Source organism: Cynocephalus volans, chromosome 5 (genome assembly GCF_027409185.1).
Source record: "Cynocephalus volans isolate mCynVol1 chromosome 5, mCynVol1.pri, whole genome shotgun sequence".
Lineage (NCBI taxonomy): Eukaryota > Metazoa > Chordata > Mammalia > Dermoptera > Cynocephalidae > Cynocephalus > Cynocephalus volans.
Genome location: NC_084464.1, coordinates 63348685 through 63362910, shown reverse-complemented (window position 1 = coordinate 63362910; position 14226 = coordinate 63348685). Strand labels below are relative to the sequence as shown.

General features: G+C 41.6%; 1 protein-coding gene across 2 annotated transcripts in view; it reads left to right on the top strand.

Annotated features, from left to right (window-relative positions):
* Window positions 1-14226, top strand: part of CILK1 (ciliogenesis associated kinase 1) — a 37847-nt gene that overhangs the window by 1944 nt on the left and 21677 nt on the right. For both annotated transcript variants that reach the window (XM_063097535.1, XM_063097534.1), the window contains exons 2-4: window positions 1977-2031; window positions 8418-8539; window positions 9557-9636. In XM_063097535.1, the coding sequence (XP_062953605.1) occupies window positions 1977-2031; window positions 8418-8539; window positions 9557-9636 (257 nt within the window). The remainder of the gene's footprint in view (window positions 1-1976; window positions 2032-8417; window positions 8540-9556; window positions 9637-14226) is intronic.

Here is a 14226-nt window from a genome sequence, read left to right as displayed (position 1 = left end):
CTGCACCCAGATCCTTGCCTCAGGTTCTGCTTTGGGGGGAATTCAAACTAAGATAGCTATCAGTTTTAGGAACAAGCCCTAAATTTTTATTTTTTTATTTTTTTATATTTTGGCAGTTAGCCAATATAGGGATCCGAGCCCTTGACCTCAGTGTAGCCTCAAATTTTTAATGTGACCTACAAATTGCTACATCATTTGGCCCCTGCCTGTTTTCTTCAGCCTTGTCTCTTATCACTATCCTCTTGCCTACTTTGATCCAGTCTCTGTGGCCTTTCAGCTTCTTGAACTCACCAATAACCTTTCTGGCTAGAAAAGGTTGGTATTACCCACTCCATGCCTCCCACCTTGCCAGATTCTACTTGTCCTTCAGGTCTTGGTTGAAATATCACTTCATTAGAGGAGCATTCCCTGATTCCCCAGACTAGATTAGGTCCATTTGAGGTACATTCTCATAGAGCCCTGTATCTTTCCTGCATAGCACTTAGTACAGAGAATGATTGTCTGCCTTCCTGCTATGATGTAAATTCCATGAGGGATGTCTTTCTTATAATCATATGTCCAGTGCCTGACAAAGCATCTACCACATAGGCTGGCTAAATAATATTTGCAGAATGAATAAAATAATTGATCACTCAACCAGGAAATACGTCACCTGGACAGAGTGTCAGAGTGAGGTGGAGAGATGGAAATTGGTCTGTTAGTAGCTAGTAGAGAGACCTTGTCTGTATCTTAGTTTCCTCGCCTGTCCCATCTGTCTCATAGGGCCACTGTCAGACTCAAGTAAGAAACATGTTGGAAATGCATTGAAAAATATAACCTTGAAACTTGGATTTTTGGTTAACTAATAGGATTTTTTTTTTTTTCCTCTCCCCTCAGGCTCTAAACCAGAGATTGGCACACTTTCTCTGTAAAGGGCCAGACAGTAAATGTTTTAAGTTTTGCAGGCCATATGGTCTCTGTCGCACCAACTCGGTTCTGCTGTTGTAGTGTGAACGCAGCAACAGACAATATAAAATGAATGAGTGTGGTTGTGTTCCAATAGAACTTCATTCATGGAAACTGAAATTTGAATTTCATATAATTTTCACATATCACAAAGTAGTATTCTTTTCTTGATTTGTTTTCCCCAGCCATTTAAAAATATAGATGCCATTCTTAGCTTGTGAACTGCATAAAAACCGATGGTGGGGTGGATTTGGCCCATGGTCCATAGTTTGCCGACCAAGGAGGCTGGCTGGTTAGCTCAGTTGGTTAGAGTGTGGTGCTGATAACACTAAGGTCAACACCAAGTTAAAGAGTTTGGATCTCCATACTGGCCAGGCACCAAAACAAACAAAAAAAACCCAACATAGTTTGCTGACCCTGCACCAGAGGGTCTAGAACTGTGCTGTCCAATATAGTAGCAAGTAACCATATGTGGCATTTAAATTTAAACATAAACTTAATTAAATTTATATTCAGCAACATTCCAAGTGGTCAACAGCCACATGTGTCTAGTGGCTACCATACTGCACAGCACCGAACATTTCCACTAGCACAGAAAGTTCTACTGGACAGCTCTGGTCTGGACAGAATAAGCCTGAAGGATTTCCCTCCAGGACAAGTTGCCTAATTAGTGGAGAGCAGAGAGCAGTGCAGGCCCCATTGTATTGCACCACACCTCCACTGCTGGGGTAGTTTATGACTTGGGATTGCACTGCTAGCTTTTAAAATAAGTACTGTCTTGGATAGTATAATAAAACATATTTGATAGAAATCAAAACCAACTTTAAGCACTGTTCATTAGGTTCAAAATGAAAACATTTTTAAAAAATAAAGTTTAGGCTGGCTGGTTAGCTCAGTTGTTTAGAGCATGGTGCTAATAACAAACGCTAAGGTCGAGGGTTCCCATACCTTTACCTGCCAGCCATCAAAAAAAAAAAAAAAGTTTAGCCTATTACTGGGAGTAAATGTGCTGTTTGTTTCTTCTCTTTTAGAATGAAAAGAAAGTTTTATTCCTGGGAGGAATGCATGAACCTTCGGGAGGTTAAGGTATTTATTCATACGCTAGGGAATAATTTATATATGGCTGATTAAAATAGCTTTCTGCATGCTTAGATTTATAGTTGATGTAGTCATTCCATTTGAATTTTTTTACTAATGCTGAAAAAGGGAGCAAATGATAACATCATGCAGCTAATAGCTGAAAGTAGAAAATTACTGTTAGTTTATTAGTGAATACACTGTTATTAGAAAGCTTTCATCTTTAATGGATCTCTGCAATATATTTTGATAAATAAGTTGAATGTGTTGATTTAGTGAATTATTGTTGCCTCTAAAGCTGATTGTCCTAATTATTAATATAGAAGAAAATCTGTTTGTTGAGTGTTTTTCCTAGACATAATAATGGTGCTTATTTTGGTTTCTTCCTGTAATAATTTGCACTCTATTGTCTGTGATGGAATTCTTTGATCAAGGTGGAGCTGTATCATTGCGTAGCATGTGACTTCACTTCTATTCACCCTTCTGCCTGGAGTTACTATTCCCTTCCTTTCCCCCTTCCCCCTCTTCTCTTGATTCTGTTTCAGTTCTCTTGCCTCCGTTAGACTGGATTGACCACTTTGGGTTTTACACATAATTCTTTTCATGCACTGAGCCCTCTCAGCCCTGTTTGAGACACCTAGTAGACACTGAAACCCAGCTCTTCCTTTTCCCCTAAGGGAGTCCTGCACATGGAAGGGGGGTTAAAAGTCTAGAGCAGAGATTGGCAACTTTTTCTGTAAAGGGCCAGGTGGGAAATCTTTTGTGTTTCATGGGCAGAAATGTTGCACTGAGGATATTGTATAGGTTCATGTATAATAAGAGCAAAAACAAATTTCAAAAAAATTTTTTTTTCTGTATAATTTTATTTATGAAATATAAAATATAATAATAAATTGAACATAATTTTTGTATTATAGATCTTCCAGTGGGAAGAATGACATTTTCTTTGGGGGGACATAACATTTAACTTAATTGGGGCTCAAAGTTAGTGTTCCCTATCATCAAATTGCAAATGTTCATCTGTAAAGACTATTCAGAGCTCAATGACCGCACAAAAACAGGTGGTGGGCTGGATTTTATCCATGGGTTACAGTTTGCCAACCTCTAATCTAGAGAATAAAAGCTCTGGGAGATCCAAAAACATCAGAGATCAACAGGAAAGGATGATCCAAGGGCATTTTCTCTGTGACATGAAGTTCAGAGAAGTATCCTTGGCTTAGATGTTAAATTTCCACCTTTCTGTACAACTAATTGTGTGTTGATTCTGATAGAAGAGAGGTTACTCAGACATACAGCTTAGAAAAACCATAGGCACACAGCATCTTGGAAGCAGTGGCTGCCCAGCCAGACAGTTGATGAAACTGCTTCTCTAGCTTGTGACATCAGATGTTCCCCTGAGTTTTGCTCATGCACTGATGCCACATCTGCTGCCAGCCATCCCGCCTGCCCTTGTTGACCCTCACACACACCATCAATGGGCCATGGCCATGCACCGCATACAGAAGGGAGGGAAGGAGAAGGGGCTAGAAAGCAGCCCCTCACCAAGGTTCCTCATCCCTTTCTCCTTGATGTGGTCCTTCTTCTCTGCCTGCTGACTCAGAAGAGGAAGGGAAAGGAAGGTCAGTAAAGGACTCTTGTCATCACTTCTCGTGTCCTGCTGCTGCCTAATCTCAGCAGCAGAAGCAAAGGAAGAGAAATCGTGTACTGTGGTACCAATGATGCCACTGTCCCTTCTCATCTATTTTCTCTTCCATTGCTGTCTACCTCCATTCCCTGTGTCTACCTCTGGAAAGCCCACACCTGTTGCCAGCTGCAGGGAGGGGAATCCTTGCTCCTGCAGTGTCATGGGAGAATGGGACATGGCGACATTTTTCTTTGAAGTATTGGCTTTCATGGCACAATGGTATTCTAGACACCATTCCCAGGTAGTAAGTTGCCTATGTCCTGACTACTCTTCTTCTGCTGTCTTCTTTTTTTAACCATCTTAACTTCTGATATCTTTATATCATTGCTCCAACAATTGCCCCCCCCTTCTCGTATCTTTTTTAAAAAATTGTTTGTTAATATATTTTTTTAAATTCTAAGAGTTGTTGCAGAGCAGTTGGGGGGAAGAGGGACAGGAGGAGGGGGAAGGAAGTAGGGGGAGGGGGAGGAAGGAGGGGCATGGTTGAGGCCTGTGGCACCCCCCCTCATTCCTGCAGGGGAGACCAGGGGACTTCCAGCAGTGGCTTGGTCATTACTGAGCTGGGTGCAGATGTCAGGGGTTGTGGCTGAGGCCCTTGTCCTTCTACCACCCTGGCTTGGGAGCCCAGGTTGCTTCCTGCAACAGCTCGGTGGTCATTGCTGGGCTGGTTGTGGGTGTCAGGGGGGCATGGCCAAGGCCCTCGGCACCCACACTGTCCTGGCTTAGGAGCCCAGGATGCTTCCTGTGGGACCTCGTGGTAGTTGCTGGGCTGGTTACAGGTGTTGGGGGCATGGCTGAGGTCCCCAGCTCTCCCCGCTCTCCAACTTTTGAGCCCAGGGGGCTTCTGGTCCTTCTAGGTCTTATAAGTGTTCTTTGGTGATGTGAGACCTTTACTAGTTAACATCAAACTTTGTGTCTGTTCTGTGGGTGTTTTGTTTTTAATTTCAGTTCTGTGCTGGATTATTTGCTGTTCCCACCACTTGAACTCTGCACTGGGACTAATTTGTTGTCCTTTGCTTACTTCTAAAATGGGGGAACTTCCTGTGGGGACCAGCACTTAAGCCCTGTAGTTGAGCTAAATTGCTGCTTTGCTGCTGATTCCCTGGGGAAGGCTTTTTGTGCAGCTCAGGTTTTAATGGTTGATATTATAGGTACTTTTGAGTCTCATGAGATCCAGTACACCTGGGTTGTGTAGAAACTCTGGTCTGGGCCTGAGTCTTTTCAGCAAACTGTACTCCCTGCATTTCTATATTCCTGACAGTCTACATATAGTGGGCCTGTGCTGATTGGAGGGCAGATCAGCTGTCCTTGCTGTGCCCCAGTGTTCCCCCAGTGGGCCGGTCTCCACCATCCCCCCACATTCCAAATACTTCCCATGGGATGGACCATGCACCGGTCCCTTTCAATGACTCACTGGCCTCTTTGCTGGCCTCTGAGTGGCTTCTTTTTTCTGTTGTTGTAGCTCCTAGGTCCTGTGTGGGTCCACGGGAACCCTGTTAGTGGTCTAGCTGGCCTGGGGGCCACCAAAGCCATCTTCTTTCCTGCAGCCTCCAAACAACTTCATCTGAAGGGCACAACTGTGGCTTTTGCCAGCTCTTGCTCTGTGCATTCACCAGCTCCAGGCTTGAAGCAGCCAGGATTCAAAATGATAGAGGCGGTCCTTTCTGTCATTGTGGCTTCTCCTGCTTTCATGCACTCCCTAGGTCTCTTCTCTTCCCCTGAGCTCTAGTGGCCCCAGCTTGGCTATCATTGCTTTTTAATAGTTGTAAATTGGTTGATTTGTGGGAGAGAGTGACACTGGAGACCGTCTTTTCCGCCATCTTAACCGGGATCCCCTTTAAACTCTAAACTTAAAAGTCTTCCTTTCCACTGGCTCCTTCTCTTCAGTCTATAAATATGCCCATCATTCTCTCTAACCCCCAAAAGTCTCAGGCCTCTCTCTCCTTGAGCTTCCACCTCTTCCCTTTCCTTACTTTACCTTCCAAACTTCTCCCTGTAGAGCCACTTCCCCACATATCGTTTACTTCCCAACCTAATTGAGTCAGGCATCTCCCTCTGTAATTCTACTGAAGCTACCAGGTTTGCCAGAAGAATTCACTGAGTGTGTACCTGGCATCCAAACAGTTTGCCCTCTGCCCAGTTCTCCAGCCAGACTCTTCCAGATCATCCTCCTTCAGAACCAAACTGGAGTAATTCTCATCATTCATTCTTCAGGCATAGACTCTGCTGCTTCCTTTTCCACATCTTACCTGCAATGGGCTTCCGCCATGTGCCTTTTCCCTCTTGATGAGTTTGTCTGGGTGACACACTCCTTCAAGTCACACCTCAGGTGATGCTCACTGACCACACAGCGCTTGCTGGTCACTCCTTCATGAAACATTTCTGACCTTCCTGGTCTCTGTCATTTCGACACAATATGACGTTCGTTAGTCTGTTACATGTATTTTGCATTCAGGTCTTTTCTTCCTAATTAGGTTGTTTGCCTCTTAAGCACAGGCACTGTGTCTTATGCTCTAGGGTATCCTTGGGGCCCAGTACATTGTAGTTTTAATAGTTAAGAAACTGTTGATCAGACCCTGAGGAGGGTGGAATTGATAATATCCAATTGGAACCTTCATCCTTGGGGATAAACAGTTCCCATTTGGACTGTGGACCAGGTTTCTTTGCTGCTTCTGCTTCTACACTCTGGTACAACTACCTGCCTCTCCCTTTCCTTTGGGAACCTTTCCTTCTTTTTGAATAAGATGCCTTCTTTCTGGAAAGTGAGGATACATCAAAAAGTTTATGGAAAAATGGAATTAAAAGATAATACAAGTCCTTCCATGTACTTTTTTATTTTTTGGTCGGCTGGCCAGTATGGGGATCTGAACCTGTGACCTTGGTGTTACCAGCACCATGCTTTCCCAAGTGAGCTAACCAGCCAGCTCCTTCCATGAACTTTTTGAAGTATCTTCATATATCTCTGTGAAGTGAGTCACATGAAGTCCCCTACATAAAATTAATTATTTTTATGTTAAACTAATACAGATTTTAACTTATTCAGGAGCCTCCCTTAGAGACAAGAGTGTGAGACTCTTAGGTTTGGGCCAGTAATTCAGGGTCAACCGTGCTTCAGGCTAAGAGCTGAAGGTACCCACTCCTTGCCTAGAATTCTCTTCTAGAAAAGCTTTAAAACCACTTTCATTTTTCTCTGAATGAATCTGCCCCACAGCTGCTCATCCACTGGCTGTCTCAGCCATCGCTCATGATGTATTGCAAGCAAACAGGCTGAAAAGATGGCCGCAGCCAGTGAGAGTCCAATGAATACAAGTTAAGCAGTATTTGTGTCTGTTACTCATGGAGGACCAGGAATCTAACCTGACTAAAAGAAGTAATTGGCCTGGTTAGGTAATTCTAGATGGCTCTGGCCAAAACAGTTGGCAAAACAACTGAGGATTCCCTGCCAGAGAAGGGTCTTGGCAGGAACTTGTCCTTTGGGGACAAGGCTCCAGAAGAATCTTACTTTGTTCTCATTCACTGACCATATTTCCTCTCTCTTCCCAGCTGCTTGAAGTAACTTAATATTACGCTTTCCCAAGCTCTCATCCCTTGGGTACTTTATTACTGTGTCCTTCCAGATTTGGATGTTCATTTGAACACTTCTGTCTTCAGATATTTTATTTGTTTTATAAAAGGGATGTTCTTCCTCATGAAATTCAAAAATTAAGAGGACTTTAGAATGTATCAGAATTGGACCCACTTCTCTATAAGGAAAAGGCTTTTTGAATTACAGGAGTCATCTAACTGGCGAAAGTGACCTTTGGAGGCTTCCTTGAAGGAGACAGCCCATCAAATTCTGATCATCAGAGAGCAGACCAGCAGTTGTGTGTTTCTGGCGGTTGTAACTGAACAGGATTGCTGCTCACTAATACAAAAGTGTATTCATTCACCATTGATGGAACTAATGATGCAAACAGAAAATAGCAGACACATGGCTGTGCTCACTTGTACCCACAAAACTGTGCCCGTGTGAGGATGAGCCATCAGGAAGCCATGCACCATTTTCCTTTTTTTCATGCACCGCTTTCTGAGCCACGCTCTCTTCCTCACCCATTGCCTGACTTTTTTGCCTTTGTTGTTCTCAGAAGCAGAGGGATTTCTCTTGTCTCACTTCAGGGTCTTTCCAATTAGGTGTCTCCTTCTTCTGCTCCGTGATTAAAACTCTACATCTCATGGACACATGAGTCAGACAAGTCGAGAGAATCAGGTTATCAGCCTCATCTATTGGAAAAACTTCCTATTCGTAGTGTCAGCCGACTGTTAGCTGGTGATCTCAGCCTTACACAGCTGCATTCTCCAGTGCTAGAAAAATCAAAGCCTCAGCTTCTTTTATTGGTTCCCCTCTGGCCACAGCCTGAATTCCATCATCCGGAGGGGGTGGGCCTAAAATAGCTCTGGAACATTGCCTGGTGTTGGGGCAGCCAGAAATAGCAGTTACTGGTTGAATACTTAACCTTCCAGTTAGCTTATCGAAATCGTTTTTCCAGGTAAACTTGCTATCGATTTTGGAGAAAGACCGTTTATTAAATTGTCTTGGCAATAAAATATAACATGGCATTTTTGTGGTCCTAAAATTAGGTATTTCTTTCTAAGTATGTGTAGGATTACTTTTCTTTTTCAACATCTGATTTTCTCTAATTTTTTTTTTTTGTTTTTCTTCCTCACCTTTCAGTCCTTAAAGAAGCTCAACCATGCCAATGTAGTAAAATTAAAAGAAGTTATTAGGGAAAATGATCATCTTTATTTTATCTTCGAGTACATGAAGGAAAATCTTTACCAGCTCATTAAGGAAAGGTACAGTTTGGTCATCACAATCTTAGGAATAAATACTGCAAAGTGGATGTGTTTTCTTTCTGCTTTTGTTTGTTGTGGTCTCCCAGTTCTATCTCCAGTCATTTAACAACTTGCTATTGGGCTTTAATGTTGAAAGCTGCGTGCTAGATGAGGGTCCCAACCCACATTCCTACTAGGGAGGCCTTGTGATAGATTCAGGGAAGCTACTTTCAATGCAGCTGTTTTCATGTTTTAAAGGGTTATTCACCCAAAGCAGCTGAAAGATTTAACAGGCACTCTGCAGTTCATTCCCACAAGAACATCTGAGCACAGCATCTGCAAGTCAGAGGTCTGCACAGCTCCATTTATTTTGAGACCTCTGTTGAAAAGTTCTAGTTTTATTTCAGATCCTCTCTTGCTACAGTGCTCAGGTGCTTGCATGCTGAGGGAAATAATAAGAACTTACCTGCTATGGTAATTTTGTACTTTAAAAATGAACCATGCAAAGCCCCTGGGGCACATTTTCTTGGTGACAAAATGAATACCATTCACAGCATCCCTCTGAGTGATCTTAACAAATATCATCATTATCAATAACAGCAGCGAAACTGTGTGGTTTGCCCAACCAGAGGGAAAATGTCAGCATCCGTTGTGTCTCATACAGCCTGCATCTGGAAGACCTCAAATTTTCCCCACTAAAATTTTTAGAAGTTTTAGTTTATATCATGGAGAGAAGACATTTTTAGATTTTTATATGCTCTGTTGGAAGGAATTTTTTTTTTTTTTGCTTTACTATAAAATGTTTAATATTTTCTTCTTTGTAACGTAACTGAATATACTTAGTGTTTATAAGGTAGCTCCCCTGTATGGACAAATGGTTGTTTTTCTTTGGTATTTATTATCGATCTGGTCAAAAAATTAGTGTTTGAGCAAATGTTTTCTTAAGTTCTTACTATATAACCAAAAGAACATGAAAACGGGATTTGTTTCCAAACATAAGGCCAGATTTATAACTTTGTTTTTCTCTGCCCCTTACAGAAATAAGTTGTTTCCCGAGTCTGCTATAAGGAATATCATGTATCAGATATTGCAAGGACTTGCATTTATTCACAAACACGGTAGGTGATTTGGAGTATTGTGCTTTTGAATGGCAGTGAAATGCTATAATCAAATAGATGTTTAGGAAGCATTAATGTTCTTTGTAACTGACTCCCAGGAAAGGTTGAAGAGTTGAGAGGCTGACAGTGGGTTTTGTAATACATTATCTTTTGTAACTTGATTTCTGAAATTCCCTCATTATTTATTATGTCTGTATGTTTTTATTCTTCAGGCTTTAACATTAAGCTTCGTAGTTATAGATCTAAGAATTATTCCTGACCATTAAACTGGTGTATTGATGAGAAACCTAAGATTATAGTTCTGAGAATTTTGTGTGTGGTGCTCAGTCCACCAACTGACACTGCCTCACTGTGGCTTCTCATTTCTCTTCTGTATTTATATGTCTACTTGTTTTAAAAGGGTTTAAAAGTGGTCTAACAAGATGCAACACAGGAAAATAAAACAAATAAATAATAAAAACATTAATAAACATTAAAATAAATTAGAAATTAGCAAGCCGAAAAAAGGCAAAGGCAAAACAAGGTATGGATGTAGCCTTGGGGTAAGGTTGGTCCTCCAAATGCATGCCAGCAAGTTTTATTCCAGCAGAGGAAGCAGGCTACATATTAGATTCTAAGCATGTTGTCAGACCATGCAAAATGTGAAACATTACCAACAACATCTGTAGTTTTCCCGAGGTGAAAACAGACCAGTTGCCCAAGAAAAGTAGAAATATTCTTAATACAGAGAGCAGAAAGAGGCTTCTCTCATGGACCCTTTAGAGGGAACAGTATGTAACATAACTTTGTTGTAAACACAGTGACAAGTTACATAGGGCAGTTTTATGTCATATCTCTCAATGTAGGCCAATTACATCACCTGATCAGAGAAAACAGTTTTACTGGGGCCCAGTATGATTTACTCTAGTGTTGGTCTGATTAGTCCATGGAGAGATTTAGAGTATCCAAAGGAATGGATGGCCACAAACCCTTCAGCAAATCTGATATTGAGCAGCAATGAGTTTGAGGTTATATTCTCCAGCAACTACCTGGAGCATTGCTGGTCTTTGTTACTAACTGGATGCAGACCTGGCTGGGGTTAGATCAATACCTTCTTGTGAGCAGAGAGCTGCCAATGGACGTATCCATGGGTGGAGCCAGAAGTCCCCTCGGGAGCCATTTGAAGTCATTTTATATACAGACAGATGGGCAAAGTGGCTGATTTTCCACAGGCAGAAATCCATTCACTTTCAGTCTAAGGATGTTATCGCCATTGCAAATATTGAACCAACAAGTGAGTTTTATTACCCAGTAAGGAAACTGGATTGAAGTCCTTTGACAATTCATTCGGTTCAAATTTGATACAAATTGGCAGTGAATAGAAAAACCTTGCGTTGCAGAAGATGGCATAGTACATCTGGGGTCCTTACCAACAAGCTCTTTATCCTCTAAGTAGCCTCTCACAGTTAGAGACTAAATGAAGTACAAACAGACTATAGGCTATTTGTGCAAATCCCTGTCAACCTTAGGCACGTTGTGAGTAACATGCAAGACTGAGTCAAACTGAACCAATTCTACAAAAAAGTTTGTAGTACAAGTTACTTCTGATTCACTGACATTTATAGAGCTAGCATGTTAGCCTTTATTCATGAGAATTCACAAGGCATGGTGTGAATTTACAAAACACTAAAAGCTTCTGGTATGGTATCTTAGACACAAATAGGAGGAGAAGGTCACTTACTAGATTTAAGAGCTCAAGGAAAAGAAATAATGAGAAATAAAAGGGATTCTCAAAAGAAGATAGGTCAACAGGCATGTGTTCAGATAGGGGCCAATCATAGTGTCACAGTTATTCGGGCTTTTTGCTCAGTACTGGAAACTTAGCAGTGGACCTAAAAGAAAGTTTATATTCTTTGGCTTCTCTTCTTTTCCTTTTTGGTGCTTTTCATGACATACAGTATTTGTTGCCAGAAAGAACTTGTAGCCTTTTGTCCAGGTCTCTGCCTAATCAAATGTATATATATATACACACACCTACACACAGGCAACACATATGCACCCCCATACATATGCATAGATATGCATATGTCAACATGCACACATACCCATGTACATATGTACCTACAGATAACTCACCCCCACACATGCAAACCCATACACGTATGTACATGTGTGCACACACATATGTATGTATTCGTAGCCGTAATTTAGCATCCATATACTACTTTGTCAGATCAGCCCTTTAGAACTCTGCACTGGCAGTTTCCCTCCCACGCCTTCGACACTCAGATTGTGTGTGAAAATAGTGTAAGGGAAGCCTCAGTTTATGGAGAAGGTCAGACCTCTGCTTTTATAACCCCAGAACCATTGCCATTACCGCAGATTCTTGTTGGCACTTTTCCCCAGCAGTTGAGTGCCCGGTTCTAGTTTGAGCTTAGTAACATTTCGTATGTTCCCTTATTTATCTCCTTGGCAACTTTTCAGGTAGAAAGAACAGATGGTATCTGTTTTGAAGAAGAGAAAACTGAGGTCTCATTTAAAAAAAAAAAGGAAACTGAGGTTCAGAGAGATTAAAAACCTGCAAAGGTCTCACTGCAATAAAGTGGTAGTGGAGATTAGTTCAGACAGCCAGTGCCCATTTGCCATGCTTCAATATAAAAACCTGCCTGTTCTCAAAGAGAACAAGAGAATAAGAAGTGAAGAAAATAATAATTGTAAGCGGGTTGAATACTAATTTTAGAGGTTCTACCCAATTTTCAATGATAAATGATTTTTAGGAACTCTTATATTGTTTTTGCATAGTGTTGACTTTGATTAAGTACACATGTATCTCCATATTATTCCTTTCCTTCAGTAATGGAAAAAAATATCTAAAGCACTTCACAGATTTGTCTTGTGAGTTTCAGGCTATTCCCTGTTAGTTAGCTCATTCTCACTGTGGGAAGGTGCGTCCTGCCCCTGGGGAGCAGAGTCCTTTGAGAGGGGAGAACAGTGCTGCAGGTGGTTGCTATGACCATACTTCATGTCACTGAGTCTTTCTCCCCCATGGGGAATGAAAACACGGCTCTGCTTGGTGCTGACTGAGCAATACCAAAGCATATGTACTTTGCAGGAATTAAATAATTAGTGCAAACTGTCTGTTTCATACTTAACCTGCCCTTACGCATATCCGGGTCACACTTACTCATGCAGGTAATAGAAATGTATTCAATGGCTTGGAGGACTATGTCTTTCCCCAAGAGATGGTTCTGTGCTTCTGCATTTCACCACTGTCTTGCTGTGCATGACCTTGAGACAGTCCATTGCCTTTCTGTGCATTGCTGTTCTAGTGGCCTTCCTGATAAAAAACATTGTAGGTTTAAATTCAGTAATATCTGTGAAATTACAACTTCCACAGCAGGAAGGTGTGTTATATAAATGTGTAAAATTTAAATATTTTCTGGTTATTTCCATATATTCATGTCAGATTCATCAACAACAGAATGTGGTAGAGGGAAGAAAGCCTTCTCTGTGGCTTGATATTGTCCTTGCCTGAGGTTATTAATGAAAAAGTAGGCACAACAAATTTGCTGCCTGGATGAAAGAGAAAATCCCTGTTATTTGACTGGCAGGCAGTACCCTGAAATTAAATCGAAGGTCTGTTCTTGTCTTCTGGAAGTGGGACAGTTTTGAACAGGAAGGTTCTTATCGGAACAACACTTTGCTGTTGTGTGATCTCTGAATGACCTAGCTGTAAGGGTTTTCATTGTGACTTGGAAGAAGTGGGCTTATTGTTCTAGGCCACATTGTATATATCAGCAGAACGCGTACCCAGCAAGGAATCAGATCAGAGTTCTAGCGCCACCTCCTCACAGGTAGCACGTCACTAGCTTTGTGAGCCTTAATTCTTACCTGGAAAAAAACGGAGCCACATCTGCCTGCCTACTTTAACAGGTTGTTAGGAGGGTATATCAGTCTGTTTCTGTTACTTATAATAAAATATATGGAACTGGATATTTTATAAAGAAAACAATTTATTGCTTACAGTTTCTGAGGCTGGGAAATCCACAGTCCAAGGAATACATCTGGTGGTGGTGTCAGTGACCCCTCACATTGCAAGATGGTGGAAGCAGAGAGAGCAGAGACTCTTCATGCTTCCCTTTTAAAGCCCTCAGAGCCATGTCCTGACCACCATTTTTAAAAAATTAATCAATTTATTATTATTATTATTATTATTATTATTATTATTATTTTACATTCTAAGATGTTGCAGAACAGTTGGGGTGGAAGGAGAGAGGGGAAGGGGGAGCAGAAGGGAGGATAGGGTGGCAGGACAAGGAAGGGGGAAAGGGGGTGTGGCCCTGGCCACCATTTTTAATCCATTCATTAGAGCATGATCCTACAATCTGATCACCTCTTTACGGCCCCACGTTTCAATTACCATAATGGGATTTTCCACCCTTGGCAATTACAGTGGGGATTAAGCCTCAATGAATTGGGGGTGGGGGGCATCCAATCTACAGCATTCTGCCCCTGATCCCCATCCAAACTCATGTCCTTTTCACATACAAACACATTCATTTTGTCCCCAAAGTCTTTACATGTTTCAACTCAAAAGTCCAAAGTCCCATC